The 15,292-nt window shown below is 33.4% G+C and overlaps 1 protein-coding gene across 2 annotated transcripts in view; it reads left to right on the top strand.

Moving 5' to 3' along the window:
- Nucleotides 1-12,312, top strand: part of LOC115423061 (thymocyte selection-associated high mobility group box protein TOX-like) — a 239,226-nt gene extending 226,914 nt beyond the window's left edge. For both annotated transcript variants that reach the window (XM_030139766.1, XM_030139767.1), the window contains one exon: nt 10,500-12,312. In XM_030139766.1, the coding sequence (XP_029995626.1) occupies nt 10,500-10,542 (43 nt within the window). In that variant the 3' untranslated portion in view covers nt 10,543-12,312. The remainder of the gene's footprint in view (nt 1-10,499) is intronic.
- The last annotated feature ends 2,980 nt before the right edge of the window (nt 12,313-15,292 follow it).

The following is a 15,292-nucleotide window of genomic DNA, read 5'->3' as shown; positions in this document are numbered from 1 at the left end:
TAAATCAATACACAGGAAAAATATAAGTCCGTCAGATATAAAAATGCAGAAATATAACATGATAATGCTCAAAAAACTACAGGTGTGAGCAGTGTTAAGTTCTATGTTTGGATTAAACCGATAATAGGGTGCTTGCACAGGTTTAGAAAGTCTTAAAAAGTGTTGAATTTTGAAGCGCTGTTTTCCAAGTCTGGAACTGTGTATGAAAGTCTTATAAAAGTACAGAAAACAGTTTCTTTCATAGTCGAATTTTAGAGAATGCTCAAAGGCACACAATCTTCTAAGATAAATTAAAAATACATGAGGAGAACATATTAGTTACTTGGTTTCAGTTTATTTCAGATATGCAACAAAACAAAGTAATCCTACTTTAGTCCTTTGAAATCAAACAGATTGCAAGAAAACATGAAAAACTTCAAACTTGTGAAAATTCTTTGTGTGATATTCTTTCTGTTACTTAATATGTCGTAGCTTTGCTGAATGTGTTGTGAAGACTCATAGCAGTGTCCTGTGAGATGATGTTTTTGATTTTGGAGGAAAATCTGGAACAGGATGAGTAACGACACTGGACTGTGATTTACTTGCACAACTGCACAACTCTGCTCAGTTGTTATTGGGATGTTTCCTGTGTTTTTTATTGTAAATGTGTAATTATCCTAACCCCAAAGGGGAGGCAAGGGCTATTGTTTTTGGTTCAGTTTGTTTGTTTGTTTGTTAAAACTCTAGCAGCAGAACTATTGGTTGAATTCATGCCAAATTTGGTTCATAGATTGCCAGGGACCCAGAATAGATCTCATTACATTTTGGGCAAAGTAGGTCAAAGTTACAATTTTTTTGGAATTTTTAAAATCTTTTTTTCCCCATTTATTTATAATGGGCACAATTTCAAATGTCTGTAGCAGCAGCACTGCTGGGTGAATTCATACCAAATATGGTTTATAGATTGCCAGCGACCCAGAATAGATGTCATTACATTTTGGGAAAAGTAGGTCACAGTCTCCATTTTTTAGGAATTTTTAAAATCTTTTTTTTTTTTCCCATTTGCTTATAATGGGCAAAATTTCAAATGTCTGTAGCAGCAAAACTATTGGTTGAATTTATACCAAATTGACTTTATAGATTACCAGTGACCCAGAATAGATCTCATTACATTTTGGGAAAGTAGGTCAAAGTTACAATTTTTTTTTGGAATTTTTAAAATCTTTTTTTCCCCATTTATTTATAATGGGCACAATTTCAAATGTCTGTAGCAGCAACACTGTTGGGTGAATTCATACCAAATATGGTTTATAGATTGCCAGTGACCCAGAATAGATGTCATTACATTTTGGGCAAAGTAGGTCACAGTCTCCATTTTTTAAGAATTTTTAAAATCTTTTTTTTTTCCCATTTGCTTTTAATGGGTGAAATTTCAAATGTCTGTAGCAGCAAAACTATTGGTTGAATTTATACCAAATTGACTTTATAGATTACCAGTGACCCAGAATAGATCTCATTACATTTTGGGCAAAGTAGGTCAAAGTTATAATTTTTTATGAATTTTTAAAAAACCTTTTGTTTTCCATATTTTCTTACAAAGGGCGAAATTTCAAATGCCTGTAGCAGCAACACTGTTAGGTGAATTTCTACCAAATTGTTTTTATAGATTGCCAGTGACCCAGAATAGGTCTCATTACGTTTTGGGAAAAGTAGGTCGAAGTTACAATTTTTTAAGAATTTTTAAAATCTTTTTTTTCTCCCATTCACTTATAATGGGTGAAATTTCAAATGTCTATAGCAGCAACACAGTTGGGTGAATTCATATCAAATTTTGTTTATATATTGCCAGTGACCAAGAATAGATGTCATTACGTTTTGGGAAAAGTAGGCCACAGTCTCAATTTTTTATGAATTTTTAAAACCTTTTTCCCCCCATTTACTTATAATGGGCAAAATTTCAAATGTCTCTAGCAGCAAAACTATTGGTTGAATTCACACCAAATTGACTTTATAGATTACCAGTGACCCAGAATAGATCTCATTACATTTTGGGAAAAGTAGGTCAAAGTTAAAATTTTTTATGAATTTTTTAAATCTTCCCATTTGCTTATAATGGGTGAAATATGTGCGAGGGGTCGGGTTTGTTGTGCCTGGCACCACTTGTTTGGATTTTTCTCAGGGTTATAAAAGTGTTGCAGTGCAAACAGGTGAGTTACAAACCTGTAGGAATCATATCCAGTGTCTTTCAGTCAATCCCACAGACACAGTAATATGTAAAATTACTATTCAACACAGAAAAAAGTGCATTTTCAGTCCGTGTTGCCGTAAGTCTTGACAGTTTTCATTAGGAAACAGAGTAAAGTGTCAAACTGACAACATTTAGACTGACGTCTTCATAAACAGTGACATAAGGATGTGTGATTCTGATACTACTGACAGTTTTATTGACTTTTGACACATATACTAAGCTTTTTGAGCAGATAATCTACTGTGTTTTTCAGTTTGGGAACATTGGTCTAAGAAATGCACTTACTATTGTGTAAACTTTAATGAACCGACTGAGACAAACTGTAAAATACAACACATTTTAGAATTAAATTAGTAGCTTACAGTCTTACAAAATGCAGATTCAGATGTCTGTAACTTTTTACAGCTTCATCAAGTAGCATATCTTTTTCCTCTCAGTGTTGATTTAATTTTAATAAATCTTCATATGATTCAATATCTCTGCAAATATCAAAGATTAGATAGAAAGTCCACAAAATTAAAACAGAGTTGTGCGTCAGAAGTTTGTTTTTCTTTCATTAATCATGTGTCGCTGTTGACAAAACTAAATATAAAGTAGTTGAAAGTAACTCTAGAATAATGATAATAAAAAAAAAACCTGTGCTTTCACTTCAACACTTTACTCTCACTTTACTTTTTTTAATATATTTTATTTAAGGTTTTTTAATATAATAACATTGAACAAACACTGACACTAACACCTTTACATATAAACAGAATAATAAAATAACACAAAATAAACTAAAATCAAAAAAATCTAAATTAACCTTTAAAGAACACACCACTGTCCTAAACCATTGAATAATATAAAATGTTTAATACCTGTTAACCCACTAATTCTATCAATACATGTAAATAATTGGTATAAAATACAGTTATTCATCTTTTCATCCTCATCAGATATGACCCATTTGGACGTTCAGATGCTTTGTAGTTACCATGGAAACACCGTCATCTTCTACAACATTGATTCACCAGTAAAACCCATGGAGTTGGATCAATGACAGTGAATGGACGCACTTGTTTTTATGTTTAGTCAGTGACAATTTTGCTGAAAGTCGCTTTTCCCTATTTTTTTTTTCTGGTTTGATATAACAACCTTTGACTTTATTCTGAGCTTTTACAACCATCTACATCACGGGTGTCAAATATGCAGCCCGGGGGCCAAAACCAGCCCACCAAAGGGTCCAATCCGGCCCTGGGATGAATTTGTGGAATGCAAAAATTATAATGAAGATATTAACAATCAAGGATGTGAAGATCATTTTAGGTCAGTTCAATCTGAAGTGGGTCAGACTAGTAAAATACAATCATAACAACCTATAAATAATAAAAAAAATGCAGATTTGTGTCTTTGCTTTAGTGTAAAAAAAAAGTAAAATTACACAAAAATATTGATATTTACAGACTATCCTTTTACAAAAAAATGTAAATAACCTGAACAAATATGAGCAATATGAAACGTCTTAAGAGATGTATGTGGAATTTTACCAATATTCTGCCTGTTACTAAATATTTTGTGTATTTGTAGATCCACTGTGATCTGTAAGTTGAGATTCACATGTATAAATGATAAACTATAATATTGTTAAAATTGCACTTATTTTTCTTAAGAATTTTCAGGTTGTTCGTATTTGTTCATGTTATGTTCAAGTACAGTTCGTACATGTAAACATTTTCATTACAGAATTTTGCTTTTTTTCCACTCAAAAACATAGAGAAAACTTTGGTGTTGACATTATTTATAAGTTCTTAACCTATTATTTATATTATTTTACTGGTCCGGCCCACTTTAGATCATATTAGACTGAATGTGGCCCCTGAACTAAAATGAGTTTGACACCCCTGATCTACATAATCAGTGAATTACAAACAGGAAAATACAGGATTTACACTGAAAAACTGAAAATAAAGAGGATAATATTACAATAAATGGTGCTAAATCATTTACAAAAGGTTAAATATAGAGAAAAATCCATTTGACAACTGCCACAAAAGTACCACTGGGTTAAAAAAAAAACATTCCCACACATAACCACATATGTATTATAAAAAAAATAATAATAAGTAAATAAAATGGCTGCCAACAACTATCAAAACACATAGACACTCAAATTCTCTCTGTACAAACATCCCAGATGGTCAATTAAATGATATATAAAACAAAAGTTCTTAATGGTGGTACTTTTTACTCTACTTTTACTTGTAGTCTATTTGAGAATTGACTTAAAAGTACCACTGGATTAAAAAAAAAAATTGTCATACGCATAACCACATATGTATTATAAAATTAAATAAATAATAAGTAAATAAAATGGCTGCCAACAACTATCAAAACACATAGACACCAAGGTTATAATAGTTTTGGATTTTTCATTATAGTTTAGTTTTATTTAGTTTTGACTTTTTTTCCCTCTAATTCAGTTAGTTTTAATTAGAGCAGGTTTGCTAGTTTTATTAGTTTTCATTATTTTCTAAATGCTTAGTTTTAGTTTAGTTTTAATTTCTTTATATCTTTTCTCTTCTTCACCGTTGAATTTAAATAAATCCCAGACAGGACTCTGCTGCTTTAGCCCAACTTTAGTCTCCATGTTTCCAGGTAGAGTGGGGACCAGAAGATGCTTAAACGACAAGTGATGAGAAGTGACTAAATAGTTAAATATCATACGGTGCCAGCAGCTAAAATTGCTTGAGGGAAATAAATCGATTTTATCTCAATCCGATATTGACAGAGACGAAAACGAAGGGAATTTTATTCAGAATTTTTATACGTTTTAGTTAGTTTTTTAAGCACACAATACAGTTTCAGTTATCGTTTTTTTCTTTTAATTATAGATTTAATTTATTTCAGTGAACGAAAATGTTTTTACAATTCTAGTTTTTGTCATTTTGTTAGTTTTCGTTAATGACAATAACCTTGATAGACACATTCAACTTCTCTCAGTACAAACATCCCAGATGGTCAATTAAATGATATATAAAACAAAAGTACTTAATGGTGGTACTTTTTACTCTACTTTTACTTGTAGTCTATTTGAGAATTGACACAAAAGTACCAGCCAGGTTAAAAAAAAACTATTCACACACATAACCACATATGTATTATAAAATTAAATAAATAATAAGTAAATAAAATGGCTGCCAACAACTATCAAAACACATAGACACCAAGGTTATAATAGTTTTGGATTTTTCATTATAGTTTAGTTTTATTTAGTTTTGACTTTTTTTCCTCTAATTCAGTTAGTTTTAATTAGAGCAGGTTTTCTAGTTTTTATTAGTTTCATTATTTTCTAAATGCTTAGTTTTAGTTTAGTTTTAATTTCTTTATATCTTTTCTCTTCTTCACCGTTGAATTTAAATAAACCCCAGACAGGACTCTGCTGCTTTAGCCCAACTTTAGTCTCCATGTTTCCAGGTAGAGTGGGGACCAGAAGATGCTTAAACGACAAGTGATGAGAAGTGACTAAATAGTTAAATATCAGCTAAAATTGCTTGAAGGAAATAAATCGATTTTATCTCAATCCGACATTGACAAAGATGAAAACGAAGGGAATTTTATCCAGAATTTTTATACGTTTTAGTTAGTTTTGTAAGCACACAATACAGTTTCAGTTAGTTATCTTTTTTTTTCTTTTAATTATAGTTTTTATTTATTTCAGTTAACGAAAATGTTTTTACAATTCTAGTTTTCGTCATTTTGTTAGTTTTCGTTAATGATAATAACCTTGATAGACACATTCAACTTCTCTCAGTACAAACATCCCAGATGGTCATATATAAATAATATAAAACATTTATATGTATACATATACAGGGTGGGGAAGCAAAATTTACAATGAACATTTAGTTGTTTTTTCTCAGCAGGCACTACGTCAATTGTTTTGAAACCAAACATATACTGATGTCATAATCATACCTAACACTATTATCCATACCTTTTCACAAACTTTTGCCCATATGAGTAATCAGGAAAGCAAACGTCAAAGAGTGTGTGATTTGCTGAATGCACTCGTCACACCAAAGGAGATTTCAAAAATAGTTGGAGTGTCCATAAAGACTGTTTATAATGGAAAGAAGAGAATGACTATGAGCAAAACTATTACGAGAAAGTCTGGAAGATACTATTAAAGAAGAATGGGAGAAGTTGTCACCCCAATATTTGAGGAACACTTGCGCAAGTTTCAGGAAGCGTGTGAAGGCAGTTATTGAGAAAGAAGGAGGACACATAGAATAAAAACATTTTCTATTATGTAAACTTTCTTGTGGCAAATAAATTCTCATGACTTTCAATAAACTAATTGGTCATACACTGTCTTTCAATCCCTGCCTCAAAATATTGTAAATTTTGCTTCCCCACCCTGTATATAAAACATGTGTGTGTATATATATATATATATATATATATATATATATATATATATATATATATATATATATATATATATATATATAATAGATAATAATAATAATAATAATAGATATATAAAACAGAAGTACTTATTGGTGGTACTTTTTACTCTACTTTTACTTGTAGTGGAGTATTTTTTGCATGGTTTCGGTGATAGTTTTACTCCAAAAAAAGTCCTGATCCATGCTCACAAAGTCAAATAAGAAAAAGTTCAGCCCTTCTTATAATATAATCCAGGACAATTGATTGGTGAGAATAGTAAGTAGTTGTCTGACAGTTGCTCATTTTCCAAATCAGTTACTCTAGACCACTTCACTTTCACACTTAGGGAGTCAGACAGTATTAATCATAAACTGTGATTTTCTTCAGCTAAAGCACAAGCAGAGCGTCTCCTTGAAATTGAAATGAGTAATGCAGGAGTAGAACAATGCTATTACTGACTCTTGGAAAGAGTGTGACATCCAATTAAGTTTCCTGTGTTTGGCTCAGTACACATTGCCTTATTGAATCAAGCTATTCAAGCAAAGTGGTGGGGGGGGGGGTTGGGGGGGCATTGTTTTGTCTCGTACCTGAAACCGGATGTTGCTATTCTGAGAGTCAGTCAGTATCTCCTGTATTTAGAGCTGATTCATGTGTGCGTGTGAAACGGGATCACGCCTCGGTCAAATCATGTTTGACGCCCTTTGAAGCAGATGGAGTTTTTCTCTTAAAAACCGTCTCCTTCGCTGTCAGATCGTCAGAGTTCGGAGTTTTTGCCGAGAACTGAATCGGCGCCGGCGTGTCAGTAAAGATAACTGGAGAACAGAGTTTGCGTTTGACATTTCAAATACAGACTGACCTGCAAATTTTGACTTTAGTATCTTAGTTTTCTTTTGTTATTTGCTTGTTTGTTTTTGGTCGATTGATGCCTGTTGTTTGCAGATGGCTTTCATGTTTGTTTTTGCAGCTTTCTTAGTTCATTTGTACTATTACTTGTTACTGTAGTAGTACTATTGTTACTATTATTTGTACTAACAGTTGCAGTAATAATAATAATAATAACAATAATAATAATAATAATAATGATTGATGTATTTATTTCAAACATGAATGTCAAACAGAAGAAAATAAACAAATCACTTAAACATAAGACATATAATACATATTCGAAAAGGAGTGAGAAGAAGTACAACTTATAAACTCCCACCCCTTCTCCTAATATATAATTAATAACAATAATAACCTTCCTAGTCTAATCATATCTATACACTATGCCATAATATGACTGATACTTACTAATAAATAATTAGGTTTCTGGCTTTATATTATTATGAACAAATATAATATGATTTACATAAACACGTAATACAATAATAATAATAATAATAATAATAATAATAATAATAATAATAATAATAATAATAATTACACTGGGTTACAAAAAAATGTTTTTTGCAAGTTGTCTAGGTTTTTTCAACTGAATTAGGACCATTTTGCACCACTAAATCCAAAAATGACATCTGTTTTTCTCATTCAGGTCAGGTTTTTTTGCTAATTTGATTTTGAAAAATTTGATCTTCTCACAAAATTGATTACATTTTTGTGACTTTATCAGTTGATTTTTTATATAGTTCTCACCCAAAATAGGTTTTAAGAGAAAAAAATCATTTTCTAACAGGATTCCTGTTAGGTACAATGGTGTTTTCATCACAGATGTACCAGAATACGTCAGGCTTATTTTTGCAAGATCTTCTAGTCGAAGCCATTTCATTCACCTGTAATATTAAAAAAAACATTAATCATGAATTGGCAAAAGTAAAATCTTCAGAACTTGTTTATTGCAAGAAATATGAAAGAATTTTGTATCATATGATGTGAAAATGCCCATAAATGTAAGCAAAAATGTTAAAAAGCCAATATGTAGCATAGTTCAGAAAGTTGACCTGATTGAGCAAAATGAATGTGATTTTTTGATTCAGCACACCAAAATTATCCTGAATCAGCTCAAAAAACTTAAACAATAAATTTGTTGTTGACCAGTGTAATAATAATAATAATAATAATAATAATAATAATAATAATAATAATAATAATAATAATAATAATAATAATAATAATGGATTAGATTTCTATAGCACTTTTCAAGGCACCCAAAACACTACATTATCGATCTATTATTCATTTGCTCTCACATTCACACTCAGTAGTAGTATATCCACTGTTGTGCTTGTATTTGTAGTACTATTAACAGTTATGGACATTTATTGTAGTTATTGGTAATTATACTGGCACCAGCTGTTCTACCCCCCCCCCCCAATCAGATGACCATCCTCCAGGAGTCAGGGTCTGCTCCAGGTTTCTTCCTGTTAAAAGGAAGTTTTTCCTCATCACTGTCACCAAGTGTTTACTCCAGGAGGATTCTGTTGGTGTCTGTAAATTGGCTTAAAGGAGTGATATTTTGCTTTTTTAAAAGGAATTATGCATTTTCAATCATTTCCCTGTGGTCTACATAAACTGTAAATGCTCTGCTTGGGTCTGAATTCTTAGCTCTATCGGCCTGCCGGCGGGCCTAAAAAATTATATTAATATTCATCTACTATAAAAATATAATAAATCAGGACAATGGATGTTTTAATTCAACTTTTGCTCAAAGTTTAGACCCTAATGTTAATAAAAGTACATGAAAAGTGTGTTTTAGTGCAAATTTTAATGTTCAAACACCATTTTTAATCTTTGTGGAGGTGAAATATACGCTATTAAAAATCTCCGACACGAACAATTAATTTATGCGTATCATCGTCAATCCAGCCGAAAAAAAAACAGGCGAGGATAAAAAAATTCGAATTTCTCTTTTAGTTTGTTACAGTTTACTCAGGCATAGTAATAGATACAATATTTTAGACAATGGGAATAGATTCTGTGAGGTCTCTAAATGTCCATAGACACCAAGAACATCCATATGAACCTTATTATTGTGGAGTAATTCTTCATTTACTTTGGGTATGTCTTTTTAGGCGTTTTTCCCCTGAAAATATGGTCAGGGTTTAATTCAACTCCACAGGTCCATCTTCAACCCTATTTCTGACTAATGACACCAGAAAGGTGGTTTGGAGCGCTGGCCCTTTAAATGCACATGACCCCACCCCTTCCAGGTTGTTGACTGTGCTTTCTGTCCCGTTCAGCCACTTGTGTTCGTTAATACAACCAACAACTGAACATTTTAGGTAATCAACTCCAAGTTTGGACATATTTTCAGTTTTTACTACAACTGCTGCGGCTGGCAAACAATTATGTCGTACTCGGAGGAATGTTCGTAGGAAGTCTTGACCTTATATGTGCAAATGTCATGACGTAACTAGTTATAAAATGTAACAAATTAAGCAGGAATGGATTGTAGGAATCCACTAGATTTTTGCCAAAATGAATATGAAGATAGCTTTGCAGCACCTGGAGGGTTCAAATTCAAACTTTATTAACTATTAGTGTCCAAATACACAAATAAATGAACCAAAGACTAATAAAAGTGGGTTTAGCAAAATATGAGCCCTTTAAGAGTGTAGTTTCGACCAGCTCTATATGTAAAGTGTCATGAGATAACTTTTGTTATGATTTGGCACTATATAAATAAAGTTTGATTGATTGATTGATTGATTGATTCGTTGATTGGTTGGTTGGTTGATTGATCGATCGGTGGTGCAGTGGATTGCACTGTCGCCTCACAGCAAGAAAGTCCTGGGTAAATGATTGATTGATTGTCAGATATCGTTGAATGTACTCATCAGGACCCATATTTGTACTTGTGTTTTCGGCGTATGTGCTGACGTTCTCCTTTCTGTTTCCTCAGCAGTGGCATGGGAGCGCGGGACAAGCCTCTCTACCTCACTTGAAGTTGAAAGACCTCCAAATGTCAGACTCCAGGGAGCTTTTCCAACATAACAACGTCATCTGTGTATCGCTTCTACACCATTTTTATTTTTCTTTTTTTCTCTGAAGGATTTCAAAAGTCCCAAAGACTGCTACAGTAACTTCACCTATTTGCCAAGCACTTAGATCGGCCTGAAGCCCGGGGGCACTTCTCTCGCTTTATTTTTATTTTATTTTATTCCTTACTTGTCGGTGAACTTTCCTTTTTTTTTTTTTTTTCTCTTTTTTTTTGGCGAGGGCAGTGAGCTTTAAGCTTATGCCAACGTACTGGAAATGAAGACCAAAAAAAAAAAAAAAATTATAATAATAAAAAAAATAAAAAAAAAAAAAAAAAGTCTTCTCATTTTGTTTTGAATTTTTTAAAGATGCTTTCTCTTCCTCTTTCGCTCCATTACTCTGTTTTTTGTTTTTTTTTTGGTGTTTTTTTGCCATGGACTGCCCTCATCGGGGAAATGAAATGCTCCAAGCATACTCAAAGTGTAGGGGTCTTGGGTAGAAACTAGAAGATAGTTACCTCAGCAGGAGTGGATGTACTTCAGGACGGAGACGGATGGAAACACCCTGACTGAGTCCACGCAAATTTTTAATCGAAATCATCGCGAATACATTAACATCCACGCCCCTGATGTTTAAAGACTCCTCCATTTCCTTTGTTTCTCACAGAGTGATTGTAAATATCACCAAAATGGATCCCTCTTATGTGTGTATTTAGCTGCAGTCCCTTGCTTTAATTCTTTTTTTTTTTTTTTTTTTTAACTTTTTCTTTTTTTTTAGGTTATGTGATTTCTGTGCAGGCGGATTCAGTGAGGGAATACACACACTAAAACTTGTGTCGAAACTGTGTTCACTGATCTCGTTTCTCTCCGGAAAAAGAGAGAGGGAAATGCAAAAGACTGAAAAATGTTCCTCCAGTGGTTTCCTTTTTGCTGGCGGAGCTCCGGTAGAGAGTGTCGCTCTCTTCACATTGGCCTCAGGACTTCACAGAACTGTAGAGGTCAAAGGTAGAAACCTCTCCTTTTAGCTCCTCCTCCTGATGGTCAATAGGGACCCTATCCCACCTGTAACCCCGCCCACTCCCCCACCCCCCTCTTTAGTCCCGACACCACTTGTACAGGTGAATAAAAAAACATAAGTTGCTAAATGTGAAATGTTACTAAAGAAAAAAAAAAAAAAGCATAACAGTGGGTTTTAAAGTTTTTGACTAGTTTTATTAGGTGTTTTAGAGTTGTGTTGAACTCATCTTTCTCATTTTTTGTGAAGAAAAAAAGAAATCTTAAGATATTTTGTTTTTCACTGTAGCAGGATTTGTGTTTCGGAGGAGCGGTCATGGGAGTAGATATTTTAATTTTGTGTATAAACCTGCCAAATGTACTTCTTTAATTTGTAAAGCCAGTGATGAGAGAACCCTTTTTTGTTTTGTTGAATATCATTTGTTTTACAAAATGGTCATTATATTTAAAATTGGTTGCAGGTTTCACATCTATTTATGAATGATATGAAGTAACATTTTGGCTTATTTTCATCAGGGTGCATTATTATTATTATTATTATTATTATTATTATTATTATTATTATTATTATTATTAATGATCAAACTACATGATTATTAGAATAATAAATATTTTTTCAAAACTTCTTGTTGGTGCAACACCGATGTACCAGCATTAGATTCATTTTGTGTCACAAATACTTCTTTTGTTTTCTTTTGTCTGTAATAAAATGTTTAAAGTGGACGTGCACGTCTGTTTATTTTGCCGTACTTTGCATTTACGTCACGTAGCACAAATATATACTTAAGCTATCTGATATTTAATACAGACTTTGCATTTCTTTTGCATGTGTCAAAGGTTCACAGGAAGAAGTGTGAGGAAGAATAGTACATGATGTTAATGCGCTATGGCAGTGTTTTTCAACCTTGGGGTCGGGACACCACGTGGGATCACTTGAAATTCAAATGGGGTCACCTGAAATTTCTAGGAATTGATTAAAAAAAAAAAAAAAACTTACTAATAAAAAATATATGGTGAGTTGAGAGAGACAATCACAATCCATAAAAGACATGACAAACTGAGTCTGAAACTGCAGCACTGTGGTTCTGTTTATCTGTCAAATGTTCATTGTGGTCGGTTTCAGATGCTGCAGCTCTTTCATAATTCATAGTTTGAGTTCTTGTTTGTTCAGTATTAATTGTCAGCCTTTTAAATCCAAGCTGGACTGACTGTACATATCCTGACCAAGGAAAATCAAATCCTCACTTTGTGCAGTAATCTACACCTGGCTTTTCTGCCTCCGTCCATAATAATATACATTATATTGACTAAATGTCCTCTTAACGTTAACCTGTATTTGTAACACAGTATAGCAAACTATTACATGCAAAAAAATGTCTGGGGTCGCCAGAAATTTGTGACGTTAAAATGGGGTCACGAGCCAAAAAAGGTTGGGAACCACTGCGCTATGGTCATACAAATGTAACATTGCATGCAAGAATATTTTTATAAATGCAAAAGAAAGAAAAGGTGGATTTGGTGTAAGCGCTGTCATGTGGCTCATTAGATGAAGAGTTCAAGATTTCCAGAGGGTCTTAAGTCAGTGAACTCTAGCCTTTTCCATTATTTTTTACCCCAACATGATCAATATGAACATGAAGCTACATTTTACTGCCCACTGGCCATGTTTTTCTGTGAAGATGTGATGATGAAACTCTGACTTAATGCAGCAGTACATGGTCTTTCAGAGAACTACCTGAGAAGAAAAAAACAGCCTGCCTCTTACTTATGAATTTCACAGTTGGATTAAAGACAGAATAGAAATGGTATCACCCCTCCCCTCTATCTCCTCCCCTCCCCTCTCCTCTCTCTCTCTCTCTCTCTCTCTCTCTCTCTCTCTCTCTCTCTCTCTCTCTCTGTGGTGGTGATGATGATGACGCAGTGCCCCCTAGAGTTCACTTATAAAACAACCCCCTCCCCTCCTTTTACGCAGAAAAAAAAACCCCACACAGTGACAGAGGATCCATTCATTAAATGCTCATATATTTTAAAGACACTGCAGGACGTGAAATGCTTCGCTCATTACCGCACCGACGTGTCCTTGAGCAAGGCTTTCAACTGGTTGAATTGGGAGGCTTCCAAGTGTTGTGTGTTTTTGCACTGAAACAGGCTGTATTGCTTTCAACAACTGGTTAAATGGAAAAAAGAGCCCTTGAGAAGCCAGTAATCAGCAGATGAGACGGTCCTTTAAATTCCACTAAAGAAGAATGAGATGCATTCACACATGACTTAAAAGGAAATAATGTATTTATTTAAAGAATAGTTGTGTGAAAGCAGTAAATGAAGGTGGTGATGGTCTATGATCTGGGCTTCTATTGATGGGACTCTGTCGCCATCTGCTGGCAGTAATAGGAGCTGCTGGTAAATGTTATATATCATATAAATATCAGAATCCAGTGTATTTTACAGCATAATGTTGGAATACTAATAAGTACAGATTAGTGTTCTGGTGCTGGAGATTAGCCTTGGTTTCTTTTCCATCCAAGTGCTATTTAGCTCAGTTTTAGGCAAATATGATTCAGGATTTCATTTCAAGATCAGTCAAAACCACAGGTGCACAGATGTCAGGTGCATTATTTAATGTAATTGTTCGATAAAGTGCACTTTTACAGTATGAGGAACTTGTGACAGGTGCAAAGTCATAGAAAATGCATGCAAAATAAAATAAAATAAAATAAAACCAGTGGTGCCAGGCACAAAAATTCATGCCCTTTGCACATATTTTACCCATTATAAGTAAATGGGAAGATTTTTTTTTTTTTGATGGGTTAGGGTTAGGGTTAGGGTTTGTTTTTGGTGTCAGTTTTGGACCACCAGAAAAACAAGTCAAAACACCCAAAAACACTTTGAGGAGGACTGCCTGAGGGCTTAGCAATCATCTAAGGTCTATAAATGAACATTTTAAAAAATCGTCAAGAAAGGACCATATTTTGATGACATACTATAGTATAGCCTTAGAACTGCACTTTTGGAGTCAGTTATGGACCACCAGAAAAGGAGGTCAAAAGACCAAAAAACACCTCACAAAGGACTTCTTGAACATCAAACAATCATCTAAGGTCTTTAGATGAACATTTGAAAGGTCTTCCCAAATGATCATATTTTGATGACATACTATAGTATAGCCTTATAACCCTTTTTGGAGTCAGTTTTGGACCACCCGTAAAACAAGTCAAAACACCCAAAAACACTCTGAGGAGGACTTCCTGAGGGTTTAGCAATCATCTAAGGTCTACAAATGAATATTAAAAAGTTAGTCAAAAATTATCATATTTTGAAGACACATTATATAGTACAGCCTTGTAACTCCACTTAGAGTTACACTTAGACTTAGAGTCTGGTTCTGACCAACTCTATATGTAAAGTGTCATGAGATAACTTTTGTTATGATTTGGTGCTAGAAAAATAAAATTTGATTTGATTTGATCTATCTCTCCTTTATGTGAAGCACTTTTTAACATGTTGTTTTAAAAAGTGCTATATAAATAAAGCTTTACTTACTGTTGGAGTCAGTTTTGGACCACCAGAAAAAGATGTCAAAAGACCAAAAAACACCTCACAAAGAACTTCTTGAACATTGAACAATCATCTAAGGTCTTGGATGAACATTTGAAAGGTCTTCCCAAATGATCATATTTTGATGACATACTATAGTATAGCCTTA

This window comes from Sphaeramia orbicularis, chromosome 7, assembly GCF_902148855.1.
Source record: "Sphaeramia orbicularis chromosome 7, fSphaOr1.1, whole genome shotgun sequence".
NCBI classification, from domain to species: domain Eukaryota; kingdom Metazoa; phylum Chordata; class Actinopteri; order Kurtiformes; family Apogonidae; genus Sphaeramia; species Sphaeramia orbicularis.
This window is presented reverse-complemented; position numbering and strand designations above follow the sequence as displayed.